Source organism: Eumetopias jubatus, unplaced genomic scaffold (assembly GCF_037043125.1).
Source record: "Eumetopias jubatus isolate StellerSeaLion01/CBP00866 unplaced genomic scaffold, mEumJub1_p1.0 scaffold_6, whole genome shotgun sequence".
NCBI lineage: Eukaryota > Metazoa > Chordata > Mammalia > Carnivora > Otariidae > Eumetopias > Eumetopias jubatus.
This window is the reverse complement of record NW_028274812.1, coordinates 15,200,100-15,213,868: the sequence shown is the minus strand read 5'-3', so window position 1 is coordinate 15,213,868 and position 13,769 is coordinate 15,200,100. Positions and strand designations below refer to the sequence as shown.

The 13,769-nt window shown below is 39.3% G+C and overlaps 1 protein-coding gene across 2 annotated transcripts in view; it reads left to right on the top strand.

The window, feature by feature from the left end:
• The window catches only part of ESR1 (estrogen receptor 1), a 379,111-nt gene that overhangs the window by 290,648 nt on the left and 74,694 nt on the right, over window positions 1-13,769 (top strand). For both annotated transcript variants that reach the window (XM_028103407.2, XM_088023837.1), the window contains exon 6: window positions 11,370-11,508. In XM_028103407.2, coding sequence (XP_027959208.1) covers window positions 11,370-11,508 — 139 coding nt within the window. The remainder of the gene's footprint in view (window positions 1-11,369; window positions 11,509-13,769) is intronic.

The following is a 13,769-nucleotide window of genomic DNA, read 5'->3' as shown; positions in this document are numbered from 1 at the left end:
TTCTTTCTTTCTTTCTTTTTCTTTCCTTCTTTCCTTCTTTTCTTTCTTTCTTTCTTTCTTTCTTTCTTTCTTTCTTTCTTTCTTTCTTTCTTTCTTTCTTTCTTTCTTTTATTTGACAGAGAGACACAGCCAGAGAGGGAACACAAGCAGGGGGAGGGGGAGAGGGAGAAGCAGGCTTCCCTCTGAGCAGGGAGCCCGATGCAGAGCTCGATCCCAGGACCCTGGGACCATGACCCTAGCCGAAGGCAGACGCTTAACGACTGAGCCACCCAGGTGCCCCAGGAATCACCTTTTCTCTAGTTTCAAAGATTAAAGGTGCCCACTGCTCAGATATTTTCCTTATGTCGGCATTCAACACATGTCATTATTGTATTATGACATTTTTCTTGATTCTTTTATAGACTGTGACCTTTTTGAGAATGAGAATGTTGTCCCATCTCTGTGTTCACAGTACCCAGCCTCATGCCGGGTTTATATATATTGGAGATGCTCAATAGTATTTGGTGAATGTTGAGCATGACCACGTAAGAGGTACAGTGTTTGCAGTTTGTTATTGTTGTGGGTTAAATTGCATCTCCCCAAAAGATATGTTGAAGTCCTAATCTCTAGTACCTGTGAATGTGACCTTACTTAGAAATAGTCTTTGCAGATGTAATCAAGTTAAAATGAGATCATATTCAGTTAGTGTGGGCCCTAATCCAATACGACTGGAGTCTTTATAAAAAGAGAAGAGATACAAAGACACACAGAGAACATCACGTGATGATGGGGGCAGAGATTGGAATGATGAATCTATAAGCCAAGGAATGCCAAGGATTGCCAGCAACACCAGAAGCTAAGACAAAGACATAGAACAGAGTCTTCCCTAGCATCTTTGGAGAAAGCATGGCCCTGCTGACATTTTGATTTCAGGCTTCTGGCCTCCAGAACTGTTGTTTCCTGATTTCTGTTTTTTTTTTTTTTTTTTTTTTAAGCTCCCCAGTTTGTGGTACTTTGTTATAGCAGCTCTACAAAACTAATACAGTTACTATTTATTTTTATTAGGAAATATTGTTGTAGTTCCTGTTGTAATTCATAGGGAGTCAACATTGTTGATGGAACCGAATACCAAGCCAAGGGCTGTGTTGAACTAAGAAATGAAATAGTTCTTGCTTTGAAGGTAATTAGCATTTAGAGAATCTCTCTTATAGGTTCTCCTAGCTACCCACCTTATTTTTAGCATGGTTATTTAATGGCCTGGCAAGATCTGATAACTGACTTCAGATCTGGGATGGAGGCTGAAATGATTCTTTTTCCTTTTTGTTGTTTGTTCTCTTTGGGCCTGAAATTTGTGTAGGTTAATAGCAAGAATGTGAGAGGTGGGGAGCTGTGGGAAGACTGGAAGGGAGGAAGCACACTTTTCTAAATAAATCCCCTGTGTGCTTGTGAGACTCTCAGGTCCCCACTGACCTCAGACTTGGGACTGCCTACCTGTTCTTGGAATGGGGTCCTGTGCCTTATCCTCTGGTTTCTCAGAGACAGTGTTGTTATATGATTTGCTACTCAGCATTTCTGTTACTTCTTGGTGATTTTGCCTTGGAAGACTCCCATTTTAATATTCTGAATTTAAGTAAAAACAATGAGAGAATAAGCCTCTTTTTTGCTCCTAATTCATTCTAGAACTAGATGTCCCTGGGTCATCGGCAATAATGGGTGTTCCTCTAGCAAATGTGTCTGTGTGTGTGTGTGTGTGTGTGTGTGTGTATGTCAGAAAACACTCCCTAAGGCTGTAAGATAATCATCAATTTTGGTTTCAGTAAGGGGCTTAGGCAGGGAGCATGTAGGAGGAGGAAATCATCATTGTCCATTTGTTTAGGGGACTTGCTTAAAAAGAATTGTCTGCTTCCCTCTCAGTGTTTGTGTTGACATTTGTAGTGTTTCCCGGGAGCATACAGTTATCCGGAAAACTCAGACTGATGACAATAGTATTTGAAATGCTTCTGTAGGTCTGCTTCTAAGTAGATAGGAAAAAATGTATGTTCCAAGGTACAAGTGCTTGTTGACTTTTCAAACACAGCCAATCCATGCTCTTCATGAGCGAACCTAGCGCCGCTCCACAGTGCTGGCCTTCCTGTGCATTTGCCAAGCACGTCAAAGGACAAGCTTAAGTACTTTACTTTATAGTTTATTAATTTTTTCCTTCTTTAGTTTGCAATCTACTCTCAGAAACTGGAAAATAATTTCTTTTACTTTTTTCCCCCTTCTTCATTTAAGCTGAAATTGATTTTTTTCTGAGCTGGTAAGGAAAAAAAAATTAAGCTGTAGTTAATACCGTTGCCCTTGCTGAATAAAAATAAAAGACTAGTTTACCTTCAAGCTGTGCTGTAGCAGAGTAAAGAGCTTTCCTGTGCCTCCAAGGAGGATTTTGACATGAGAGAGTACAAAAAATGTATACTGTCAATAGAGGATAATTGTAGCCAATACAAGAAGTAATAGAATTGTTTATTTGGTGGACGGAGGGAATGTTTTTTTGTGTGTGTGCTTCAAAAAGTGGGAAGCTAGGAGACACTCTTAAATCCATCAGCTTCTCCAGAACTCTTCTCAAATGCTTATTGTCATGACAACCATCTCTTCATAAACCAAGGCTCTGAGTGTAATACAGATGGGGTTGGTAACAAGGTAGAGTCGCCATCTGCTTTGTTTTCTCTGAGGGACATTTTTTTTTTGATCCCCAAGTCTAATCCTGATATATGAAAGTCTTGACTTATTTTTCTTTTTGGAGTCGGATATAGTTGTGAGATTAATTCTTTTCTCCTGACAAACCACTTCCTTATCTGTCATCACATAACTTATTTTTTGTTGAATAGAAAGAAAAAATAAAGGGGGATAGTTATGTGTGTGTGGAAACAAACATATATATTTTAATGATTTATTCCTCTATCTACTTGGCAAAGTCTGATAGGAGGTACCTTGTAATTCAGTAGTACAGTCAAAAGTAAGGCAGTCATTTTCCCAGGAAACAGGTAAAATTGTTATTGCCTTTGGATATGGTATTTATGTCTGTGCTTCCTGACATAGGGCTTCATGCAGTCTGTAGTAAGCCCTGTTGTTCTTACTTTCCAACAAAAGGAACACATCAATTCTTTAGGAGAAGAAAACCTTTTCTTATTATTAAATTTAGAGAGAAATTTGCAGAATAAATGAATGCTTATATGAGGGACATAGCCCGATAGCTTCATCTATCCCTTTCCCAAAGATGCAATGACATATTCAAAACTGAGAACATAATTTTTAAAAAGAAAATATTCACAATTTCACAATGCTGTGATCAGAATTAAGATCTATCCAGCCTTAGAAAAATAAGAAAATACATATCTGGCCATTTAAAACTGTGTCATCAACAAAATTGCTAAATAAAAGTTCAGGGAAATATCTTATGAAGCTCCTATTTAAGGTCAAGAATAATTTCCTTCTTTGTGTTGTAATTATTTTACATATGATACAATATAGAATTCTTTTTTTTTTTAAGATTATTTATTTATTTATTTGACAGAGAGGACACAGTGAGAGAGGGAACACAAGCAGGGGGAGCGGGAGAGGGAGAAGCAGGCCTCCCGCCGAGCAGGGAACCCGATGCGGGGCTCGATCCCAGGACCCTGGGATCATGACCTGAGCCGAAGGCAGACGCTTAATGACTGAGCCACCCAGGCGCCCCTGATACAATATATAATTCTAAACCTTAAGATTTTGAGCTGCTTCTCAGTATAGCTCTACTTTTTTTGCTAATCAGAGAAGTTCTATAATTACCTCTCTAGATCAGACACAATTTATTTCCATATACTTTTTTCATATCCTATGTGTTGATATGTAAAACATAATCAAATATTGGCAGGTAAGTAAAATGTAACCATAAGCTATGGCACACACAAATCCATACCTAGAAGTGTTTATGATGACTAAACAATAAATCTGGCCTAAAGTCCAGGGGGCACCTGGCTGGCTCAGCTGGTAGAACATGAGACTCTTAATCTCAGGATCCTGAGTTCAAGCCCCACATTGGACATAGAACCTACTGTTAAAAAAAAAAAAAAAAAAAAAAAAAAAAATCTAGCCTAATGTCCAGAGCAGGGAAAAAAATGCTAGAAAATTTCTGAAGTCTGAATACATTTCCATGGGTAAGTCTAATAATTTTTCAAAGGAGCGTTATAATGGCTGTATGTAGTGTGGCGGATGGTGGTTAAAGCCCAACAACGGTTGGGGTGCCTGGGTGGCTTGGTCGATTAAGTGTCTGACCCTTGATTTTGGCTCAGGTCATGATCTCCGGGTGCTGGGATTGAGCCCCATGCTCAGCAGGGAGCCTGCTTGAGATTTTCTCTCTCCCTCTGCACCCCCGCCGTGCACACGCTTTCTCTCTCTCAAATAAATCTTTAAAAAAAAACCCAACCATAGTTGAATTATTAATGGTGTCATAAATGTCTTCATTATATTATGTCAAAACATGGTACCCTTGTCAGGCTACAGAGTCAAGATTGGAAAGTTTGTGGATATATATAGATATCATGACCTCATCATCTGTAATTCTTTCAAACTATAGTCATCTTAATAAGGGGCATTCGAGATATACAACATTCATTTAAAAAGCACTACTTTTGTTTACTTTAGAAACTCTGCCCTGAATTCTTCAACCTCAACTCAAATTAATTGGCTATCAACTATGCTAAATGTGACATGTTTTTAAAATATCAAATTTGTCACATTCAGTTCTTCACTTACCACTGGTTTTTATTGCTGAGTATTGCCTCGAGAACGCTGTTTTATTTCCCAAGGCAGGTCGTCACCACAGGGCAAGTTTTATTCTAGCTCAAGGCAAATAAGGAGCAGCAAACACAGTGTGGAAGTCTGCTGAGTTCAGTAGAAAACCATCGACCATTTATTGGGGTGTGCAAATACAGCTGCATTCTGGATTTGCTAAACATCTTGAAATGCTTTGAGTGTAATAAAACCCCAGATGTGCTTTCTTTTCTCATTTCTTTGCATATGTATTTTAGGAGAAATATAATCCACATGCTCTTGTTCCCTCCACTTTTAAATCATGAAAACGTTGTTTTGTAAGAGCTGTTTGATGTCCAGGAAGTCTTTTATCCTTTTTATTAGGTTATTTTTGTATATAAATAAAAAGAAAAATATAAACAGAAAACACAACATGACTTAGGGCAAACACAAAGTGCCCAATTTAAGTTTGAAGCTCTAAATCTAAAATATTTTTGAAACAAAACATTTCTCTTGGTGCTTTGCAGAAGTCATGTTCCCTTCTATTAGGAAGAAGTTCCAGGCCTATTGGGATGAATAGGAAGCAGAATGAATATTCACTGAGTAGGACTCTGGTACTCTGGGACATCTGCCAACTCCTTAATTTTTACAATAACCTGAAGTGGTAGGTCAGTCCATCTGCATTTTACAGATGTGAAGAGCTTTCAGAGATCTTAAGTAACTGGCTGTAGGCCACAGAAGAACTTCAAGCCAGGTCTACTTGACTTTTCAGCTCACACTCTTTTCATTACTTCTCTCCTCTTCATTCTGTTGGGAGGATGGGAGGAGGGTGTACCCTCCCCATAATAAAAAAATCCCATGTTGGAAATACCTTGTAATCGGGCCTAAGAATTGAGGGCTATTGTAGCCTCAAGAAAGTGTCAGCTTGGTATTGGCAACTGGATGTCTATTAGTATGATGTTTGCATAAGAGCACTGGGTAAGTGATATTGTGCCAGAGGGGGGCCTCTGCATACTTCCCTTTATTATAGCAGAGGAAAGCCGGAATACACACAGACATGGTGATGTAGGGCAGTCTGGGGAGGAGGCCCATGCTCTTGCATTGTCATTCAATATTTCTAAACAACTGATAATCTGTTGCCATTTATTTTACTTTGTAAAAGTGCTATATATTTGGTAAGAGTGGTGCATGACAATGTTTAAATGGGTTCAGCTCATTTCTTAAAAATTTTTCAGTGCTTGTATATTAGTGGATATGCTTAAAGAGTTATAGAATAGAAATCACAGTTTTAATGGGTCTCTATAATGGGACTGCATAAAAAGAGGATCTAAGATTTTATTTGGAGGCGGGACGTCATATCATGGGGTACGTGTCCATAGTATGATATCAAGTGACCATTTTCTGGAGAAAAAAGTAATATTACAAATGGAGGGCATGAAGACTGCTGCTCAGCATTTGAACTGGGATCTAGGTTCCTTTGGTATTATCTGTTCTATAGGCTTTCTCCCAGAAATCCCCAGTTTTGTTCTGCTTGTTGCTGTCTTTTTGCTATAGCCTCATGTTCCATTCTTCTGCTCCCCCCTTTCTTCTCCTCCTTCCCCCCCCCTTTTCCTCCTTCTCATTCTTCTTCATCTTCTCCTTCTTCACTGAGTTTTTGGCATCCAGAGGAAGAGATGAATTATTTAAATCTTCTCCCATTGAGTTAAAGCAATACAAAAAGCATTTAATAGGCAATTTCATAAGTGACATTTTGGAGAACATTGGGGTCATCATATGACTGAGAACATGATTAATTTTTTCTGAAGGTCAGAAAACTAATATTTTTTCCAGTGGATTTACTAAGGGAACCAACCACCTGGTTTCTGGTTGCTTTTTTTCTTCCACAAGGTTTCTACCTCACTTTGCATCTCTATAGATTTATCCCATGGAAATAAGAACTATAATTACCATAGTGCTTATTTTTCCTCATGCTTATCCTGAAGAGCCACTGTGATTTACCTTTTACCCCACTGCAGTGCAGAACTTCACAAGCATTCATGTTATAATAGTCATTTTGCCTAAGCATCTCAGCACACTTTTCAATGTCATTTCTAAGAGCCACGTCATACCCCATAAGGGAGGGTGAGGCTTGAAGGATCTCCTGTGTGCCAAGGCAAATTAAGTAATTTGTCTGGCCGACTCCGACAGAGTGGGGAAGAGGGTTTAGGGTCTCATGAGGCCCAAGGGAAAGAGGAGGGCATGCCATGAGGTCCTTTCACAGTTAAAACTAAGATAAAAATCTTGGAGGAAAAACAATTATTTTATAATGGAGGACAGAAGGCAGGAATGTATTTATGTGGTGTTGAAGCTAGAGATAATGAGCCAGTTGTATGTATAAGGGGTTATTTCTCTGTGAAAGAGACCTCCCTCAACTTCATTAGGTCCCTGCCCACCTAGTGGGTGGGGAGTAGGAGGTGAGGCATTTCTGTCTTCCAGCATATTCCATCTCTAGATACTCTATTACTCGATCTGTGAATGTGGGCTGGAGGAAAAGACCCATGTTTGCTTTCCTTTGAAATTCTATTTTATAAAATGAGATTTCCTTACATCTGATCTCCCTTGGTCTCAATAAACTATTGTTATTACTTTTTAGGTATGCATTCCGTCCCACTGGTGTGGATTCCACAGGCCCAGGGCCCCTTGTCACTGCCCCTGTCACTAAGACGTGAGACCCCAAGTGATGGGAGGTGAATCATCTCTCACTATGTCACCTGTAAGAATATCTGTCACTGATGCCTCTATTCATATCCCATAAATGCTTCCCCCTCCCATCTTCATATTGGCAACACTTTCAAGTGTTCAAGAAAGACCTTGTGGAATGCCTTTATGTTATTATAGCAGATCCAGTTGAAACTGCACATTGGATCATTCCTCTTGTTTATAAGGAAAAAGCTAAGGATTGAAACTTGATGTCTGTTGATAGATAATATAATTTTGTGTGGGACTTAGTACATTATTGATCTCCACTGGCTATGAATTTAAAGTCTTTAATGGACAGTCTTTAGTAGCCTTCACATTCGTCAAGAAGGTTGATTGATAGTCATCTTTGCGCCCCCACTGCCACCCCTGCCCCAGGAACTTGCAAAGGGCACTGTGCAAGAGGTACAATAACCCTTGTCTGAAGGCAATGTGCACAGCTGGGAAAGATAACTAAAGAGACTATTTCTTTTTGAGAGATCTACATCATCTCAACAGAAGGCCCCAGCGATTTTGCTAGACCCAGACTGAAAACTATTGCTAACAGACATACTTCAGACAGATTTCATAATCACCAGACTTGTGTGGTACAAATGGTTATGGTGAGCTTCTGAGGCACCCAAGAGACCACTAAAAGTGTCAGACTTAAATAGCATTGAGGTTTTTTTTTTCTTTTTTTAAGATTTTATTTATTTATTTGGCAGAGAGAGACACAGCGAGAGAGGGAACACAAGCAGGGGGAGTGGGAGAGGGAGAAGCAGGCTTCCCGTGGAGCAGGGAGCCTGATGTGGGGCTCAATCCCAGGACCCTGGGATCATGACCCGATCCGAACGCAGACGCTTAACGACTGAGCCACCCAGGTGCCCCGCACTGAAGTTTTGAAGCGAGAATTAAAAAGTATGATTCAGTTTAATATGTAAGGTTGTTACCAGAAAATACTCCTTTGGTTTTCCAAAATCAAATGGTTGTGTGACCAGCTGTGGTTCTCTCAAAAGATACTCCCCAATCTCATCCTGTGTGTGTTTGAGGTTTCTGGAGGGTATTGAATAACATGGTGTACATATCATCATGGATGACATTATCACATGATTGTATTTTTTCCCATATAAAACAGCGAATGTCATGAAAGAAGACATCACTTTTTTTTAAAGATTTATTTATTTGAGAGAGAGAAAGAGAGAGTGAGTGAGAGAGAGCATGAGGGGGAGAGGGAGAGAGAGAGTCTCAAGCAGACTCCATGCTGAGCGTGGAGTCCAACACAGGGCTCAATCTCATGGCCCTGAGATCATGACTTGAGCGGAAACCAAGGGTCGGTCGCTCAACCCACTGTGCCACCCAGGCATCTCAGGAGACATCACTTTTGAATGTTAATATTTCTGAAAGTGAGCTTAATTGACAGTGTCCATTTCCATTGCTATTCTGAGGCTTTACCCAAAAGATCGGGGTAAAATCTTAGAGAATTAAAACTTCCTTGAGAGCTTTCCTTTTAAGTGCTGCTCACTGGAGTCAATTTATCCCATTAGACACTGCACTGGGTATTGAAAAAAAAAAAAAACATTCCCTATTGCCTCAGGCACTGTTTCTTCCAGAACAAGTTTAGTCCATTTTAAACCCAGTGTACTCCAGAGGTAAATATCTGGGGGTTGTACAGACAGATACCTGTTCCTTTTTCTATCAAGGAGGCCTGAAGCCCAGTCACTGTGTTTTAATATTTTGGTTGTTTTTTTTTTTTTTTTTAAATGAACAGAGCTACCCATTTTTCCTCCGGTTGCAAGCCCTGCTTTAAATGAGTGAAACCCACTTTTTCCAATGGGAAGATACCTGTTCTGAGAAAGTCTACACTATTATGGTCCTTGGAATGGTTGATTGATGTAGGAGAAGGTGCGACAAATATGGATTTTTTTTTTTTGACAAATATGGATTTTAAAAAGCAGAATTTGATAGAATCATGCATCTGGTGCTTCTGATGAATATGCAGGCTAGCAGAATTTACAGATAAATGCATAATTAACATCAGTACAATGTATGATAATGATCTGTTAGAAGCACCTGAAAAGATGTGCGACATCATTAGTTATTAGGGAAATCCAAATTAAAACCACAGAGCCAGTGTGATACCTCTGTACATCTACTGGAATATCTATAATTAAAAAGAAATTCTACTCCTGAAACTAATAATACACTATATGTTAACTAAATTGAATTTAAATAAAAAATTTTTTTTAAATAATAAAAAAAACAAGACTGACCATACCAAGTATCGGTGAGGATGTGGAGCAACTGGTGCTCTCATCTATTGTTGGTGGGAATATAAAATGGACAATTTAGCAATTTCTTAAAAAGTGAAATATACTCCTACTATATGATCCAGCCATTGGACTCTTAAGTATTTACCCCCCAAAGATGAAAGCCTATGTTCATACAAAAAATTAGTACATAGATTGCTCATAAAAGCTTTATTTGTAATAGCCCCAGACTGGAAACAACCCAAATGTCCAATGAAAGGATCAGCAAATTACATTTATTTATTGTATATTTCCATACAATGGAATACCACTCAGCGATAAAAAGAATCAACTATTCATACATGGAAGACCATGGGTAAGTCTCAAAATAATTATGTTGATTTACAAAAGTCAGAAAGATGACTCTTAGGAATTAAATTAAAATAGTAACAGTGGGACTATAGAAAGGAGAGGAAGAATTTTAGTGTTACTTCAAAGATAGAATTGGTGAGGTTTGATTAGGGGATGATGACTCCAGGGGGCAAAGACTCTGAGGTCTTTCTCTAGTTGGGGGTTCTCTATATGGTTAGTCACCTACTTAGCAGTAAGGATGGCCCATCCATGTATCAGAAATGATCAGCTAATTGTTTAGTACTTCAAAACCGTAGTAAGGGCTCAATAAGTTGGCCATTTTCCTCCTCCTCCTCCTCTTCTTCTTCCTCCTCCCCCTTCCCCCCTTCTCCTCCTCTCGCTTATTGTTGTTGTTATTATTATTATCATTAGGCATCTGCCATATTGTCAGTAATGATTAGGAAAGATTTTAATCACCCATTAAAGCCTTTATCAAACAAAGGCACATTCGTATTTCTTACTAGAAGTAATTATAATGTCAACTTTATTCATCTGACTTATTCTCCCCCAAGTTACGTATTTACACATGGTATTTCATTAGGCTTTCTTTTACACGGTGTGAAAAAAAAAAAAAAGAGCATGGCTTAGTGATGAAACAAAGAAAAAGAAATTTAGTGACTTTGGTCTTTGGTTTAAGACAAATAGTTTAAATTTCTTGTACCTGGGGGCGCCTGGCTGGCTCAGTCATTAAGTGTCTGCCTTCGGCTCAGGTCATGATCCCGGGGTCCTGGGATCGAGCCCCGTGTCGGGTTCCCCGCTCCGCGGGAAGCCTGCTTCTCCCTCTCCCGCTTCCCCTGCTTGTGTTCCCTCTCTCACTCTGTCTCTCTCTGTCAAATAAATAAATCTTTAAAAAAAAATAAAAATAAAAATAAATTTCTCGTACCTAAATATCTGCGACTGAATCAGAAATGAAATATAGTAATCACATAGGGCTCTTAGAGATGTCTAAGTAAAAAACAATGTCTAAGATAAGTTTTAACACTAAGTATAGAACTTTATAAATAGCCAAGTGGGTTGTGTAAATTAGTATATTTCTATAGATGTGACACTCAGGCACCAAGAAACTTGCTGCTACATTAATGTTCATTGATATACTAGATTTAGAAATAGTTACTTAACTTTCCTATCCAGTGTGCTTCCATTACATGCCATACCATCTAATAGGAAATAGATGCCTGGTTGCATTCATTTCATTGGTAATGATGACTTTTCATTTTAAGTCAGCAGGGTTTTCTTGTCTTGTTTTAGGCTTTGTCGATTTGAGCCTCCATGATCAAGTCCACCTTCTGGAATGTGCCTGGCTAGAGATCCTGATGATTGGACTTGTCTGGCGCTCCATGGAGCACCCAGGGAAGCTCCTATTTGCTCCTAACTTGCTCCTAGACAGGTAAGTGACCTGACTGTAGCTTGGGGGAAGCACATCCTTTATAATCACCAGTTTATTCCTAAAACTCTTTTATTTGGTACTCTGTGAGGTGCCCAAGAACTTTATGGGATGTATTTACAAAGGGGTGAATGTGGGAGATATAGTCTAGTGAAGTTCACAGAAAAGTTAAGGACAACTTTCTGCTGGATGATGCTAGGCATCAATAATAGAGCATCCTCGGAGAAGTTCTGTTATTTCTAATATACGCATATGTAATTTGTATATCATATGTACATATACACATAAAATGTATGTTTCTATATATATATATACACATATGTATATAACTATGGACTCTAATTTTCTAACTCTACCTTCATCTTATATTAAAAAAATGAATAACCTCCCTTTAATTAAGGTCTCTTTTGGCCCACATACATCCAAACCATAATAGCCTCTTCATTTCCTTCTCCAATTTTCCTATCAGCTAAAGGAGGAAATTTGACTAGCATTCTGAAGGCCACTCCCAGTTTTCTCAGTTCATAAAAGTTACTTGTTCATTTACAAAAGTGAAGATTTCAGTTTTCAAATGTGCAACCTTATTAAATGTGTTTTATTTGGGTTGACACTTTACATACATGGTGTCCTTTAAACATCACAGCATGCGTGGGAAGCCTACCATTCACACTTGACCGGAAAGAAGCTAAGTTTCCGAGCCATTCTGCTACTCGCAAACAGCATCAAACTAGCCAATGGTGGAGCCAAGTTTGGAATTCAAGATCTATCTGGCTCAACACTGTGCACATGTTCTTCACCCTCTTTCTGGGTCAGTGATGCCTCTTTTGGTTTCCAGGCATACCTAGTATTTGTGGGCCACATAACAATTTGAATGGGAAAAGACCATCTTCTAGCTGTTTCTCGCAAACTTCCTTTGCCTTTGCTCAGCAGTCTAAGGCTGCCAAGGTGGCTATGATGCATCCTTCCACATTCCTTCACTTTGGAGCACCCCACTACCTCCCCATCTCCTGTCCCTCTCCAGGCCTCCCAACCTCTGGCAAGCCCTAGTGGAGCAGAGTCACAGCAAAATTTATTTAAGTACTGGAGAATTGTACAGGTGTTGCTTACTGTTTCGTCATTTTGTGTTAGATAGTTTTTGAAAAACGGTGATGATACTGTTCAAGAAGCAGATTTTGCTGTTCGTGGGATAGATTCCCATATTAGAGTTTGGCAAAATTTTCGAGGCTGGCTATGAGTCTTGTTCTTTAGAACTTCGCTCGCGCTGTATTCTGTGTCTTTTAGAGGTTGTCTCTACTGTTCTCCTTTCCCCCCCCTTTTTTTTCTTTTTTTTCCTGTTCTCCTTTCCTTCTCTCCCTTCCCCTCGTTTCTCTTGTCTTGCCGTTTTCCCCCTTCCGCACCTCTTCTTTGTTTCCCTTTGTTTCTTCCTTCCTTCTTTTCTTCTCATCCACCCTTCCCCCTTCTCCTCCTCCAACTTCCTCTTTCTTAATTTTCTTGTGTTACAGCTGTGTGGTTCTGTGACCAAGTTATAACAGATTTGCAGACCACATGCAATGCTTCCCTGCTACAGACTGGAATATATCTTCAATGCTTAATTTTTTAGGATGTTCATTCATTACTGATCTTCTCCATGATTCCCCATTTCATTCATATCTATCTTTCTGAGTACACACTTTCTGAAAACAGTCATCATGTCATTGCATTTTAAATATCAAAGAGTTTGGGGCACGTGGCTGGCTTAGTCAGTAGAGCGTGCAAATCTTGACCTTGGGGTTATGAATGCAGGTCCCATGTTGGGGTAGAGTTGACTTAAAAAATAAGTGTGAAATGATTTGTGACATTACCCCACCCCAAAGAACTCATTTTGCTAACGAGGTATTGATATTGCCTAGGATTTTGTCCACCACCTGCTTCTCTTTCTTTCCCACATACTTTGATTGTAGGTAATGTTCTCTCAAGTCTCTTACTGCAGTGTGAATGAGTGAAATTTCTCATCTCCCTCTGTTCCTACTCTCTTCAATTCTCGATTGGAAGTTCTCACTTCCTTTAGACCAGGATTTCTCCATGTCTGTGCTACTGACATTTTTAGCAGGCTCATTCTTTCTTGTGGTGACTGTTCCATACATTTTAGGATGTTTAGCAGCACCCTTGAACCCTACGTACTAGAGACTCATAACACCCCTCCTCCGCAGTGATAACAACCCCAAATGTCTCTGGACATTTCTAAACATGCCCAGTGTGTGGCAGGAGGGGAGGTGCAAAATTGA